The 15,870-nt window shown below is 35.7% G+C and overlaps 1 protein-coding gene across 1 annotated transcript in view; it reads left to right on the forward strand.

The window, feature by feature from the left end:
• The window catches only part of GBE1 (glucan (1,4-alpha-), branching enzyme 1), a 313,528-nt gene that overhangs the window by 64,669 nt on the left and 232,989 nt on the right, over positions 1-15,870 (forward strand). Inside the window, exon 2 of the mRNA XM_010844338.1 lies at positions 1,422-1,591. Coding sequence (XP_010842640.1) covers positions 1,422-1,591 — 170 coding nt within the window. The remainder of the gene's footprint in view (positions 1-1,421; positions 1,592-15,870) is intronic.

Consider the following 15,870-nt stretch of genomic DNA (forward strand, 5'->3'; position numbering starts at 1 on the left):
CGTGTTCGACTCTGTGTAACCCCATGGATGGCAGCCCACCAGGCTCCTCCGTCCCTGGGATTCTCCAGGCAAGAACACTGGAGTGGGTTGCCATTTCCTTATCCAACGCATGAAAGTGAAAAGTTGAAAGGGAAGTTGTTCAGTCGTGTCCGACTTTTAGCGACCCCATGGACTGCAGCCTACTAGGCTCCTCTGTCCATGGGATTTGCCAGGCAAGAGTACTGGAGTGGGTGCCAACAGTCTATGGGGCCGCAAAAGAGTCAGACCTGACTTAGCAACTAAGCAACAACAGGGTGAAACATTTGTATAAAGATTATTTTTCTGTTCACCTCAGTTGAGGTGTTTTTCATTAGTTAGCTTCTGATATTTTGTGTATTTCCTTTATACCTCTATTTGGATTCATGACTATCTTTCTGGGACTTTTATTGATTACCCCTCAGGGTGTGGGGAAGCACAGGGAAGTTTATGGGCATTGGTCAATTCATTGCACAGTTCTGGAACTTTCACTTCTGACAGAGAATACCTGCCACATGCTTCACTTCTCTAGTTTTGCCAGTTTTGTTCTACTTTGCTTCTCCCCAGACTTGGGGTAATAAGTGCAAGTAATAATATATTTTTGGTGTACCGGTCCTAACTGTGGGCTCTGGGGGTCTGGGAGAGGGTCAAGAGCAGCCATGTATTATTCTTGATCCTGCTTGGAAAGGAATCTTTAGTTTCTTCTCATGGCCGCTGGCTTTCATAGTTTGAGGTGATGAATGTTCTTTCCATGGTTAGTTGCTGTAGGGCAAGACTAGGCAAACTATAACCCATAGGCCAAATTTGGCCCTGCCACCTGTTTTTGTAAATAAAGTGTTATTGGAACACAGCCACACCCATTCATTTACATATTGTCTGTGGCCAATTTCATGCTTCAGAGACACAGTTGAGTAATTGTGACAGAAACCAGATGGCTAGCAAAGACTAAAATATTTCCTATCTGCCCTTTAACAGGAAAAGTATGCAAGACCTGCTGTAGGGTAATTTTATTTTTATTGCTGGTTTTTAACTGTATTTTCTTTCAGTGTTTTAGAAGTTATAGATGTAGGAATGCTCCTTCATTATACTGTCTTGACATAGAAGTTGCTATAATGCTGATTTTAAAATATTCATGGAATAACGTAACTATCATGTTTTCTTTTATACCATAATGCTTGAAATTACAAAAAAAAGTTTGTTGGATTAGTTCAGTGTATTTGATGTAAGAATGATATCTTACCAGGTAACTTCTAGCAATAAATGAAATTATTCACATCATTCCTCTTTAATGATATCTTTTTTTTTTTTTTTTCCCTGAATGAGAGTAAAACAGATATTTAATTACAGCAGCTTTTCTGGAAGATTATTTGATTTTACAATTTCCTTTCTTTTGCACTTTTTCAAAGGTATAAGCGATTTAACCAGACTTTGACCGACATTGGAGAGAATGAAGGTGGTATTGATAGGTTTTCCAGAGGTTATGAATCATTTGGCGTCCACAGATGCGCTGATGGTGGTTTATACTGCAAAGAATGGGCCCCAGGAGCTGAAGGAGTTTTTCTTACTGGAGACTTCAGTAAGTATTTTAGAACCATTAAAGTCAGTTGTAGCATTTCATTTATTTACTTAAAACATAGATGTTATATATTTAACTTTTATGAATATTATTGATTACAAATATTCTACTTTTCAGATAGAGCCCATTGAGTTTCTTGAGTCTTTGCCTTTATGTGCTAAAAGTATTTCTGATTTGATGTGATACATGTATTTTTTAAAACTTTATATTCTATATAATCATGTACCAGAAATAACAGAGTTTGTGAGAAAAATTGTGTTAGGCAGAGTACTCCCAATTTATTCAACCTTGTTAGCAAGCTCTGACAAAACCAATACCAATTTAGGTAAAAATTTTGGTTTAGGTTCAGTCTCTACTACCATTTGCTCCTGGTTATTTGGCATCATAGTTCTTGCATCCTCTAATCTTTTTTTGAGACCTCAGTAAATGTAAACATCTAAATTAGAGGGTTAACTTCTTCATCAGTCAATTCTTTGTTTTTTCCCTTTCCTTTCTTTTTTTTATTAACAATGGGACATATCTTCTCAGCCTTATTATCTGCACTGTTAATTTCACTAGACAATTAAGTGTAGTAGTTCTACAAGTCAGGCTTCTAGCTTACAGTTTAGTAGAAGCCTTGTAAGTACATAACTAATATATAATCTTCTCAGTTTTATTCTATAAGTATAAATAAATTACTGTAATAGTGACAGGGAAAGAAACTCAGTTTTGAAAATGGAATAACTGGAAAACTAAGCCTTGGCAAAATGTTCATAATACAAGGAAAGGAAATATCAAATAATAATAATCCTCTAGCACCATGGTATAGTATGGTCTTTAAACTTTGATTTTCCTGGACTCAGAGGTCTATATGCTATCCTGTTGTGGAAAGATTAAAACTATAGGGACAGAAAACTGAATTGTCAGGGTTTGGGGGTAGGAGGCGTGAGTTGACAAGTTGATAAGAAACAGGGGACATTTTTTGGGATAATGGAAACATTTTATGTTGTGATTGTGTTGGTTTCGTGATTGTATACATTTGCCAGAATTTATAGAAGTAAACGTATAAAAGGGTGAGTTTTACTGTGTGCAAATAATACCTTAAGTAACCTAACTTTAAAAAATTTTTTGATTTTATGTATATAGTCTAAGGCAGCACTGCCCAATAGAAATATAATGAGCATCATTTATATAATTTAAAAATTTTCATGGTAATATTAAAAAAATAAAGGAGAAAAATGGAGCGAATTTTAATAATGATAGGTTTTTAAAAATTCAATCCTGTATATCAAAATATATTTTAACATGTAACCAATGTAAAATTTGTTAGTGAGATATTTTCATTCTTTTGTATTGCTTCTTCTAAATCTGGTGGGTATTTTTTCATTGGAAATACTTGATCTATATTTAGACTTAATGCAATTTGCAGTTTAAAGTGCATACCCAAATTTTTCCAAACATTGTTAAAAGTTCTAGCAACTCAACTGAGTGGTAGTTTTAAATTTTACATTTAATAAAGTAATTAAAATTAAATAAAACTTTATTTTCTCAGTTACACTAAGTTCATTTTAAGCACTCAGTAGCCACCTTTGTTTAGTGGCTCTATTATTGAAAAGAACAGGTCAAAGGACTGTAAGTTATTCTTTGTGTCGTTCCCAAAATTAGATGACATAAGCTTCCTGTGTTTCTAGAGAAGTTAGTGAAAACTTTAGGGAATGTTTTAAGAAAGATCATGTGATCTGCTGATTCAGATTAACATGGCCAGGTGATTATTATGAAATATATTTTGAAGCTATAAGTCTTTTCACTTAAATTGTTAAAATTGTTATAATTTTTTCTTGTATATAAACATGACTATTTCCCCATCTTCTCTGAGTGACTGTGTTGACTACTAGCTTTTTGTTAATAGATTTGTTTTGCATCAACCTCTAATCAAGGTGCTTTTGGGCATTATATTTTATTAGTTTTTTTTTTTACTGCCATTTATTGAGAAGTATTGCTTGAGAATGTTTGTTAGATTTTTATGTACATTTATGTACATATACCAAGAAAAAAAGTACTATAAGACTCTCAGTTAAAACTTGGTACTTGCATTTGGTAACATATTTATGATTGAATCCACTAAACAGATTTTAGAGATACAGAAATATGGGAAACTATATGAAACTATATTTGGTAGCTATATAGTTGTGCATTGTAAATCCAGTTGAGCCATGTGTATGTTTGGAAATTGTATTTAAATTTTTAAGGAGTTTGAATGCTTAAATATTAAAAGTATAATAATTTATATAGTCTTTTGTAAAGAGAACACTAAAAATTATCTAGTTCCTATTTTAGTGTAAAGTAGCTTAACTTTTAAAAATCTAATTTGATTTTTGAAAATTCTATTCTTTGTGAAGACATGTCACATAATTTAAAATCTCTCCTTGTACTTGAAACAATACTTTGTCAATTATTTTCAATCAGGCAGTATTTATTTAGTTTCTAAGGGTAGGAAGAATATCAGATTTAATCTGTGGACCTTTATTTTTACCTGAGAGATAGGAATGTCTAATATAAATGAAACCGTGATAGAAGATAGGAAGTATGATAGAATATAGTTAACTGTTAAAATAATTAACAAGCAGTATGTTGGGAAAATTTAAATGTCTAATATATCTACTTATCTAGACGAAGGTTTTTTTTTTTTGGTCATGTATATGGTCTCAGAAAGTAAAAGTTTTAATTGCTCAGTCATGCCCAACTCTTTGCATTCCCATGGACTATAACCTCTGTCCATGGAATTCTCCAGGCAAGGATTATGGAGTGGGTAGCTCCAATATCTAGCATCTTCTCCAGGGGACCTTCCTGACCCAGGAATCAAACCCTGGGTTCAAGATCTCAAATATAAGGAGATCCTGAGGTGCTTCCCTGGTGGCTCAGACAGTAAAGAATCTGTGCAGCCTCTCAGGATCTCCTTATATGTGGGATCTTGAACTTTTCTCACTGAAGAGCTTTGGCTTAAAAATAAATAAAAGCAACTTTCAAGTTGACAGTAGGGCCAAAATTCTAGATTAATAATGCATTTAAAAATAGTATGTCTTTGGGAGAGAATGTTACACCTGAGTATAAATTTAATATGACTTTGTATAATACAGAATTTTGATGATACTGACAGCATAGCTGAAAATATACATTACTGAACTAAACATGTCTTTTTAAAAAACACAATTAAGGAATTCTCTATTTTATTTTTCCCTTATTTACATAAAAATCTATTTTTTCATGTGTCGAAGAGTTGAGTAAGAAGAAAGTTATTTTTCTTTGTTAAGGTTTTTCTCAGCATCAAAAATGTGTTTGATTTTATAGTAAGTCTTCCAATGTATAAACGTACTAAACTGAAGTGGAAATACAATTTGTGTTAACTAGCTAAAAACATTACAGTTGATTTTTTAAAATTAGGAAATGCAAATGAAGATTAATTAAAATTATTCTAGGTGTTTAGGTAATGACATTAAAAGTTTTTAAAAGCATTTAACTGTATTCATATAACTTCATATTTATCAGCTAAATTGAAACAACAGTAAACAAAAGATTCTATGGAAATAACTTTGAACTATAACATGATCATTTTTAAGAATTTGTTTCCTTACTTTGTCATCTAATGTAACAGTAAGCTTAACTTTTATGTATATACTTAAAATATCACCTAAAATAAACCTATTTTTTTCAGCAGCAGCAGTGATGTAAAAAGTAACATAATTTTACTTATGTTTTTATCATGAAAGTGTATACATATATAATTTAAAACACTGCTTTTGTACCTACCTCTTCCCTATACTTCCAAAGATAATGTAAAATATATCTTCAAAAACCAATATAAAAACCTCATTTCTGTGAAGGCATAAATTGACTGTTACTTATATTTATAGTAACAGGAAAATAGTAAAAGGAAATCTTGAATCAATTTTTAAAATCATTAACCATCTACTAATGATAATTTTTCAGATGAAATGAAAATTAAAGACTGTCGACTTTAATTCTGTATTATAAGAAATTATACCAGTAGTCAAATTATGTTAGCATATTGTGATGTCTCTCTCGTCTTCTAATCATTGTAAATTGCACTGTCCTTTTCTGTACTCATAGAACTGCTGGTAAATTTATGTTTTTCTAGCATATTTTTTTGCCAACTGACCTGAAAATATTTTAGGTACAAATGTTTACTGTTGTAAAATATAAATGATCTTTAAGAGAGAATTACCAGGAGTTGGTGTGTAGAGGAAAAAAAAAAAAGAATGGCATTTTGAGTTTGAACCCAAGTAGAGCTCTCGAAACTTGGCTCTTCATCTGGCTTAGTAGGGATAAAGGCGATGATATTCCTCTTATTTCTCTAACTGGGTTGCTGTAGATACTAACTAGATTGCAGTAGATACTAACTAGATTGCAAATGTGAAGACATTTTATACATCATTTAGTGCTACAGAAATCTTAATGGAAAAATTACTCTAATTTGAAAAGTTCTTTCTTTTTCTTATTTAAAAAATGCTATTAATTTTAAAAGGTCTTGCAAAAATCAATTGATATAGTCTCAGTGTTGCCCAAACTGAAGTAGCTCTGGCTTTTGCCATCCACATTTTTAAGACTTGGAAAGCACCTTCACTTTAAATATATTACACATATTTTTCTTCATTTGAGAGAAAATGAAACAATCATTTCTTTTCCTTTTAGTCTTTTTTTTTTTTTTCTTTTAACTAGCTTTTTTAAGCAGCTAGCAGCTGCTGCAGCCACCCAGGACAGTGTATATATAATGACATTCATCAAGATTGGAATCTTACCACCCAAAAAGTATTTCTGAGCCAGACAGAAGCTACTTTAATGGCTTGAGATGAGTTTCTGAAACTTTGAATTATCTTTAATAAAGGAAAGATTCATTCTTTTGAAAATTAAATGTGATTTAAAATATACTTGGGATTTTAGAACTAAATCATGTTTATTGCAGGTTGCTAAATAATTGAAGAAAACTAGCTGCTTTCCAGTAGCTAGATAATAATAAGTAGAGAGAAAGGCAGTAAACTACATATGTCAATATAAAATAATTGGGTTCCTATTCGCTATAACTGAAAACATTTCATTTAAAATTACTAAGTCTTGGAGCTAGGCACTTTTCAAATAACCTAAATGTCTATCATTGATAGACTGAAAAAGAAAAGGGAAAGAAAAAAAAATACCTGATTTTTATGCCTATAGAAAAAAAGAACCACAGATATTTTTGCAGAGTGGGAAAGATAATAAAGAAAATTTTTACTTATTTTCTGGGCAAAATTTGTCTACAATTTAATTTCCACTTATACAAGTACCAAGAAGTTTATATCATCACAAAAGCATTTATATTTCTTAATTTCACATGCTCTGAAACAGTGCTCCTCAAAGTGTGCTCTGTGGAGCAGTGTGGTTCTGTGTCCTGTAATTGGTTTACAGTAATATATTCTCAGAAATTGGGAGTACACATTTAGAAACCTAATAGCAGTTTGACAGATGAATTTTATTTCTGTTGAATCTAATAATGATAATACAAATACCGGGGCTTAAATTTTGAAAGTCTTCTTTCAATTTTCTAATAATTCATTTTTAATACTTTATATATTGGTCTGGAATAGATTGGAAATTTGAAAAAGGAAAGGTAACTGGCCTATCATCATAGATATTAATAGTTTGAAAAACGTTGATCTGAAAAATAGTGATTATTATTTTTTTTGGTTTAGAAGTCCTTTCTGGTTGGAAGGTAGAGTTCTGATGTCAATCTCCTTTGTATTCTCTTTCTTCAGCTAAATCTGTGGTGGTTGTGTTCACTTTCTCTGTGGTATGGCTTGTTACAAAAAAACGCCACCGTTTTAATTGCCTACAGTAACACAGTCTATTTCTTGCTCATGTTGGCTGCAGTTGTCAGCTATGGCTCTGTCCCAAGTGTCACATTCTTTCCAGCATCCAGGGTGATGGAGCAGCCCCTGTGTGAGATGTGCCAATCTGGTGACAGAGAAAAAGAGCAGTGGAGGGAACCTGTCATGGCTCTAAAAGCTTCAGTTCAAAAGTGGCTAATGTGGTCTCACTTCCATTTCATTAACCAAATAATTTGGCTAAGCCTTATATCAGTGATCCTGGAAGCAGAATTTGATTTTGTGGAGACTTATAAAAAATAAGGAATAATAACATAAATGACCCCCCTGGCAAATAACAATTTTCAAAATATAAAGTGTTAATCTGCCAGAGTTTTTGATATCTTAGAGTCTTTCCTGTAGGAGCAGAGGGTGCCAGGTAGGGTAATGCTCCAACAGAGATTGTTAAGATGTTTTCTTTGAAATGTCTACTGACCTTAGGATTCAGATGCAACTTCAAAGAGTCTTTTGCAGTGTAGACATTTTCCACTCCCCATGGGTCCTCTCTCAATGCATTTTTGTTAGTTAGCTTCCTTCAGTTTGGCTTATTGGAAATGGTGATGTTTCTAGAAGGCTTCCCAGGTGGTACAGTGGTAAAGAATCTGCCTGCCAATGCAGGAGACACAAGAGATGTGGGTTCAAGTCCTGGGTCTGGAAGATCCCCTGGAGAAGGAAATGGCAACCCACTCCAGTAGTCTTGCCTGGAAAATCCCATGGACAGAGGAGCCTGTTGGGCTACAGTCTGCAGGGTTGCAAAGAGTTGGACATGACAGAATGACTGAGCACTCACACAACAAGTTTCTAGAAAGTGAATTTCCAAAGTAGTCTGGGGAACTTGATACTGTTTATTTTGGTGACTGAGTGGCAAGTTACAAGGCAGAGGTAGAAGGCTTTAGGACTGTTAACTAAATCAGCACCAATGCTGAAAAATAAACTCTTTGATGTATATGAACTTAAAATAACTAATTAGCTAATAGGCATTTTTGTAGAAAGTTGTCAGAATGTTCTCTAGCTCGCTAGTCTGATGTTGAGTCTCCCATCGCTTTTATCTGTGTTTACTGATGAATTGTACATTTTCAGTGGAATAGATGTACAGTGGAGATTTACTTAATCATTATCTACTTCTTAGACTTTATTTCTGCTTGACACGCTCACTGTAAGTGATACTGCCTGTTTCCCATAGGATGCTGAGCGTGCATGGGGAGTAGACTAAGGATCTACTTCATGTGTGTACTTCTGCTCTTGCCAGTTGCTTTGTGTGCTTATAATGAGCCAGTTTCCCATCTGCCTCAAATCCTGTGAATGCCTATTCTTTTCATTAGAATTCTGTAATATAATATTATGTAAAGTGATGAACTGTGAGTGTGACAGTGAAGAAAATTATCAAGTACTGGGAAAAATCTCAGTAAGGACAAGTTAGAAAGTTACTGTGAATTAAGCATGCACAGTGAATTGCAAAAAATGATATAAATCTGATGATTTCATATGCCAATTATATTGCATGTACCTTTTAGCTTTCATTCTGTTTTAATCCAAAGGAAATTAAAAATTATAAGCATTGCATTGTAAGTATAGGTTCATATGATACAAAATCCTAATCAAAGGACCTAAACTTAAAGAAATAGCTGTAATTTATATCAGAAGGGGAGTGAATATTTATATTTGTCTTTTAAAACATTTTAATATGTATGATTTTTGCTATGTATGTGTAATTTTTTACAGTATATATAATCATTCTCTGATTTAACCAATATTTTCAATATATGAACCAACTTCTGGCCCTAGTTGTTGTGCAGGATTAAAGAGTTTTGTGATAATGCTTAATGGGATTATTTTTAAAGGGGAGCATCTTTACTTTCTGGAATTTTGGGGGATGCTGTTAATGCTAGAAGGTAGATTTTGAACTATGTGACATAAATAATAATTTTCTGCCTCATGTTGCTTTTTTGTAACTATTGTGTTAAAAGTATATGCTGTTTGGATAATACAGTACTTTTCGATAAGTTTCAGTTTTGGTTTTTCACTCATTCTTAATGTCTATAAAATTATTCTATTTATGGTTGTTCTTCAGCATTTGTCTTTTGACATTTTCATAATTTTGTCCATTAAAGTGACTTTATTAAGCTCACCATTTACTTATACAAAGAAGGAACATTATTCATCTTATTTTCTTATCAAGTTAGAGGTTTTCTTAGAGAAGTTCTATTTTAAAATAGTTAAATCTAGCCCCAAGTGTGAATGATTATAACATATTTCAACATTCTCTGTATCTTGATCACACCTAAACTATTCATTTTAAGTTCAAATTGTATTACACTAAGAAGCAGCTGTCACTTAAGATAGACGTTTAAAGCAACTGCAATTTAATTTGTTGTGATTTTCTTTCTTATGCCACAGATAACACAACTGAATATCATTTTGTATTGTAGGGGAGTTAATGGAAATGTAGTAAATCTGTAAAAGGTTTATGGCACTGTTTGTTTTGCTTATCCAGACAGTGGTCCCAAGCAGGTCTGCTGGAATTCACTGATTAGCCTTGAGGCTTTGTCCATTTTATTGCCAGACCTGGAAATCTGTAGCTCTCTCCTCACATCCTTTCCCTCATTCCCTCATACTGGGTTGTACTCTTTACATTGTCAATCCCTGTCATTGTGTTATTAAAAAAAATTGGAAGGATTTTTAAGCTTGAATAGAGATTGAAAAAAAAGAAAGGAAATTTTTGCTTCTTTGGAGCTGTGCAATTCCTCATGTGAAACTGTGGAAGTATTCATTTTAATTTTGACTGTCAGAGACCCACCTCTTATGATGGGTTCCTGAAAAAATGACTTAGCTGTCTTAGTTTTGCTTCTAAATCAGTAGCAGAAGGACCTCAAATGTATTATTTAGAGATTAGGAACCTGAAAATCATAGCGTATTTTCTCAGCAAGTATCAGTGACCTTCAGTAGTGATACTGTGGTGCAGAGCCACTGCCGAGCAACCATGGAGACTAATGACTTTTGACCTAAGTCTTGAAGGCTTATTATTATACTCTCACTTCTTAGTTACTTGTTTTCTTTCTTATTTTAACATTTTAAAAGCTGACATCTAATTCACATAACACTGACCATTTCAAATTGTACACTTCAAATTGTAGTTTGTAGTATCGTCAGTCACTGTGTTGTGCAACCACTGCTGCTAATTTCAGAACATTTCCATCACTCCCAATAGAAACCTCGTAGGTGTTAGCGTTTAGTCCCAATTCTTCTCTCCCTCTGTTTTTGGTAACCACTAATCTGTCTTCCCTATATCTATGGATTTGCCTATTCTGGGCATTTCATTATAAATGGAATCATACAGCATGGTGCCTTGTGTTTCTGGCTTCTTTCACTTTTTATTACACTGCTTTCAAGGATCATTCATTTTGTAGAATGTAGCAGTCAGTTCTTCATTCCATTTTATGGCTGGATAACATTCTCTGTGTAAATATACCGCATCTTGTTTATCCATTCCTGAACAGATGGACATTTGGGTTGTTTCTACTTTTTAACTGTTGTGAATAAAAGCTGTTATTGTGAATAACACTTTTATGAACATTTGCACATGTGTGTGCTAAGTTGCTTCGGTCTTGTCTGACTCTTTGCACCCCTATGGACCATAGCCCACAAGGCTCCTCTGTCCATGGGATTCTCCAGGCAAGAATACTGTAGTGGATTGCTACCAAGGCTTGAACTACCCAAGGCTTAAACCTGTGTCTCTTGCAGCTTTTGTATTGTAGGCAGATTGTTTACCACTGAGCCATTTATGTACACATTTTTATGTGCTTTCAGTGATCTGGGTTGCTTTGGTAAGCCAATATTCTTACCAGTTCAGCTATTTGGCTGTGCTAGTCATTTGTTTGTTTGCCCGAAGATCCTTGCACCTGCCCTTTTCTACTCTGCATCACATTTCCCCAACTCCCATGAACTCTGCTTCTGTTGAGTTGCTTTAGTCCGAGGCGAAACATGAGGGCAGGTTGAGGGAGAAGCCAGGGAACTTTCCCTTCTTCCCTCACACACCCTCTGTCTAAAGTGTGGCTGACTTTGTCTCCTGGGGCAGGTGTGTTTTTGTTCTTGTTGCTTATCTTTCAATGAGCTCAGTTCATGCTGGGAAAGCTTGCCTTGTTTCCAGCTTCTGCTAGATGGCCCTGGCTTCTGGATTCCATTAAATTCTTCCTCTTCCTTAGGGAAATTACCAGATTCCTATTATTGCTAATCAAGTGGAGGACAATAATTGCATAATTGTCCTCCACTTGAATTCTTTTTTCACTATGACCTGTGTAACCATAGGTTATAGGAGAAAAGGAAAGATATACCCATTTGAATGCGGAGTTCCAAAGAATAACAAGGAGAGATAAGACAGCCTTCCTCAGTGATCAGTGCAAGGAAATAGAGGAAAACAATAGAATGGGAAAGACTAGAGATTTCTTCAAGAAAATTAGAGATATCAAGGGAAAATTTCACACAAAGATGGGTACAATAAAGGACAGAAATGGTAAGGACCTAATAGAAGCAGAAGATATTAAGAAGAGGTGACAAGAATACACAGAAGAACTATGCAGAAAAGATCTTCATGACCCAGATAACCATGATAGTGTGATCACTCAGCTAGAGCCAGACATCCTGGAATGTGAAGTCAAGTGGGCCTTAGGAAGCATCACTACGAACAAAGCTAGTGGAGGTGATGGAATTCCAGTTGAGCTATTTCAAATCCTGAAAGATGATGCTGTGAAAGTGCTGCACTCAATATGCCAGCAAATTTGGAAAACTCAGCAGTGGTCACAGGACTGGAAAAGTTCAGTTTTCACTCCAGTCCCAAAAAAAGCAATGCCAAATAATGCTCAAACTACCGCACAATTGCACTTATCTCACACACTAGCAAAGTAATGCTCAAAATTCTCCAAGCCAGACTTCAACAGTATGTGAACCGTGAAATTCCAGATGTTCAAGCTGGATTTAGAAAAGGCAGAGGAACCAGAGATCAAATTGCCAACACCCGTTGGATCACTGAAAAAGCCAGAAAGTTCCAGAAAAACATCTACTTCTGCTTTATTGACTATGTCAAAGCCTTTGACTGTTTGGATCACAATAAACTGTGGAAAATTCTGAAAGAGATGGGAATACCAGAATACCTGACCTGCCTCCTGAGAAATCTATATGCAGGTCAAGAAGCAACACTTAGAGTTGGACATGGAACAACAGACTGGTTCCAAATACGGAAAGGAGTATGTCAAGGCTGTATATTGTCAACCTGCTTACATAACTTATATGCAGAGCATATAATGAGAAATGCTAGGCTGAGTGAAGCAAAAGCTGGAATCAAGATTGCTGGGAGAAATATTGATAACCTCAGATATGCAGATGACACCACACTTATGGCAGAAAGTGAAGAGAAGGGAAAGAGGAGAATGAAAAAGTTGGGTTAAAGCTCAACATTCAGAAAACTAAGATCATAGCATCTGGTCCCATCACTTCATAGGAAATAGATAGAGAAACAGTGGAAACAGTGTCAGACTTTATTTATTTATTTTTTTGGCTCTGAAATCACTGCAGATGGTGATTGCAGCCAGAAAATTAAAAGATTTGGAAGAAATGTTATGTCTAACCTAGACAGCTTATTAAAAAGGAGAGACATTACTTTGCCAACTGAAGGTCCATCTAGTCAAAGATAGCTTTTTTTTAAATGGTTTTTCCAGTAGTCATGTATGAATGTGAGAATTGGACTATAAAGAAAGGTGAGCAATGAAAAATTGATGCTTTTGAACTATGGTGTTGAAGAAGACTTTTGTGAGTCCTTTGGACATCAAGGAGATCCAACCAGTCCATCCTAAAGGAAATCAATCCTGAATAGTCTTTGGAAGGATGATGTTGAAGCTGAAACTCCACTACTTCGGCCACCTGATGTGAAGAACTGACTCATTTGAAAATACTCCGATGCTGGGAAAAATTGAAGATGGGAGGAGAACTGGACGACAGAGGATGAGATGGTTGGATGGCATCACAGACTCAATGGACCTTAATTTGAGTAAACTCTGGGAGTTCATGATGGACAGGGAGTCCTGGCGTGCGGCAGTCCACAGGGTCGCAAAGAGTCGGAAACAACTGAGTGACTGAACAGAACTGAACTGAACTATGTAACCAATTCCCTGTACTAAGTCCCTCTTGAAATAAGGATTGTGATTTCCATTCTGGGTCCCCAACGCTGGAATAGTATCTCCCTTCTGTTAGGCCTACTGAGTTACACAAGTGAAGAAAATACCCTTCATGTTGTGATTTAGATATTCTAAAGCATCACTGTAATGGTTTAGCTCAGTGGCCCTGCATCTGTTAAAGTATTTTGAGTAATTTTTTTTGGAGGTAATTTTAACAACTTTGTGAATTTTTGTGGCTTTTTATGATAGAGAAGTATGTAGTATAAAATTTAAATTACTCAGAATTCTCAAAAACTCAGCAGTGAGAGATATTTTTATATTCTTGACCTGCATTGTAACAAATTGCTGCTGCTACTTCTGCTAAGTCGCTTCAGTCGTGTCCGACTCTGTGCGACCCCATAGACCGCAGCCCATCAGGCTCCACCGTCCCTGGGATTCTCCAGGCAAGAACACTGGAGTGGGTTGCCATTTCCTCCTCCAATGCATGAAAGTGAAAAGTGAAAGTGAAGACACTCAGTCGTGTCTGACTCTTAGTGACCCCATGGACTGGAGCCTACCAGGCTCCTCCATCCATGGGATTTTCCAGGCAAGAGTACTGGAGTGGGGTTCCATTGCCTTCTCCGTGTAACAAATTAGTTATGTTTTAATTTAAACAGCCTTTTTGATGTTCCCTCTGTTGAAGAACAGTTCCTTCTTCATCATGATATTTTCCCCTCCAGTGTGTGGTATATGTGTCACTTAAAGTCGAGTAGTTTGTGGGGGGTGTTCGTAAAATAAAATTTCAGGGTGAATAACACACCTTTTGTATTACAGTTTCTTGGGGTAGAGTTTAATGTGGATGATATATCACCTTCGCTATTTTGAAGACTTTTATCATTTATAAGCTAGTGGTTGCTATTGTATCATTTATCCTTGCTTTTCAGCTTTCCCACTCTTTCTTGTTGGGGGTAGTCACAACCATCCTGTCTTTTCCTTGCATGTAGTAGATATGGTGCACCCAAAGCAGCAACCCCATTTTTTTTTTTAAGAGAATCTTTTGAAAGGAAACAAGAACACATTCTTCCTGTAAAGAATCAGGCAGGCTCATCAGTTTACAGGGGAGGGTAGAGAACAATGAAATGATTATTTCAGATTTATTGGGTGAAGGAAATTTGATTCCTACTCCCTGTCCAATTTATCAGTCAGATGTCTAGACAGATATTTTCAGATATTTAAGAATGCAGGAGCATGGTAATTCATTCTTTTTGAATGCATCCAAAGCATTCTTCCTAAGGAGGTCATGTATGGATGCCAGCCAAGCAAGAGGAATATGTGGCATGCCCATCAGTTGGTCAATCTCAGGAGAGAGTAAAGTGCAAAATGTGGAACGGCCATAGAGAGCAACTAAGAAGAGAGTGGAAAGAGAAGTCCCATGAAGAAATTTCCTGGGAGGAGTTTTCTGGAAGGAAAAAGGCAAAATGGGACCTTAGAGTTTTGGACATGAATAAAGGTTTTCTGTAGAAGAAAAGAGTAGGGCTCAGTTTACACATGATACTGGAAAGTGTTTCCTTTAGGTGGCTGGCAAAGACTGAATGTTTATGTCCTACCCCCACCTCCAATGGATATGTTGAAGTGCTACCCACCCCTCCACCCCATGTATCTAGAGATGAGGTCTTCAGGAAGTAATTAGGCTTAGAAGAGGTCATGAAAACCCTGTGATGGGATTAATATCCTTAAAAAAGAGGAAGAGAGATCATGCTATCACATGAGGACACAATGACAGTCTGCAAGCCAGGAAGAGGGTCCTCACCAGGAATCAGATCTTCTGGCACCTTGATCCTGGACTTCCAAGCCTCCAAAACTGTGAGAAATAGATGTCTGTTGTTTAAACCATCCAGTTGGTGATATTTTGTTATGGCAACCTGTTTGGATTAATGGTCCAGGGTCATGTTATTGAACTGTGAACAGTCCTAGTTTTCTAGTTGACTCTGCAATGAACAACATTTATTATGGTGCACTGTGAAGAAAGCTGAGCGCCGAAGAATTGATGCTTTTGAACTGTGGTGTTGGAGGAGACTCTTGAGAGTCCTATGGACTGCAAGGAGATCCAACCAGTCCATTCTAAAGGAGATCAGTCCTGGGTGTTCTTTGGAAGGAATGATGCTAAAGCTGAAACTCCAGTACTTTGGCCACCTCATGTGAAGAGTTGACTCACTGGAAAAGACTCTGATGCTGGGAG

Source organism: Bison bison, unplaced genomic scaffold (assembly GCF_000754665.1).
Source record: "Bison bison bison isolate TAMUID 2011002044 unplaced genomic scaffold, Bison_UMD1.0 scf7180017864200, whole genome shotgun sequence".
NCBI classification, from domain to species: domain Eukaryota; kingdom Metazoa; phylum Chordata; class Mammalia; order Artiodactyla; family Bovidae; genus Bison; species Bison bison.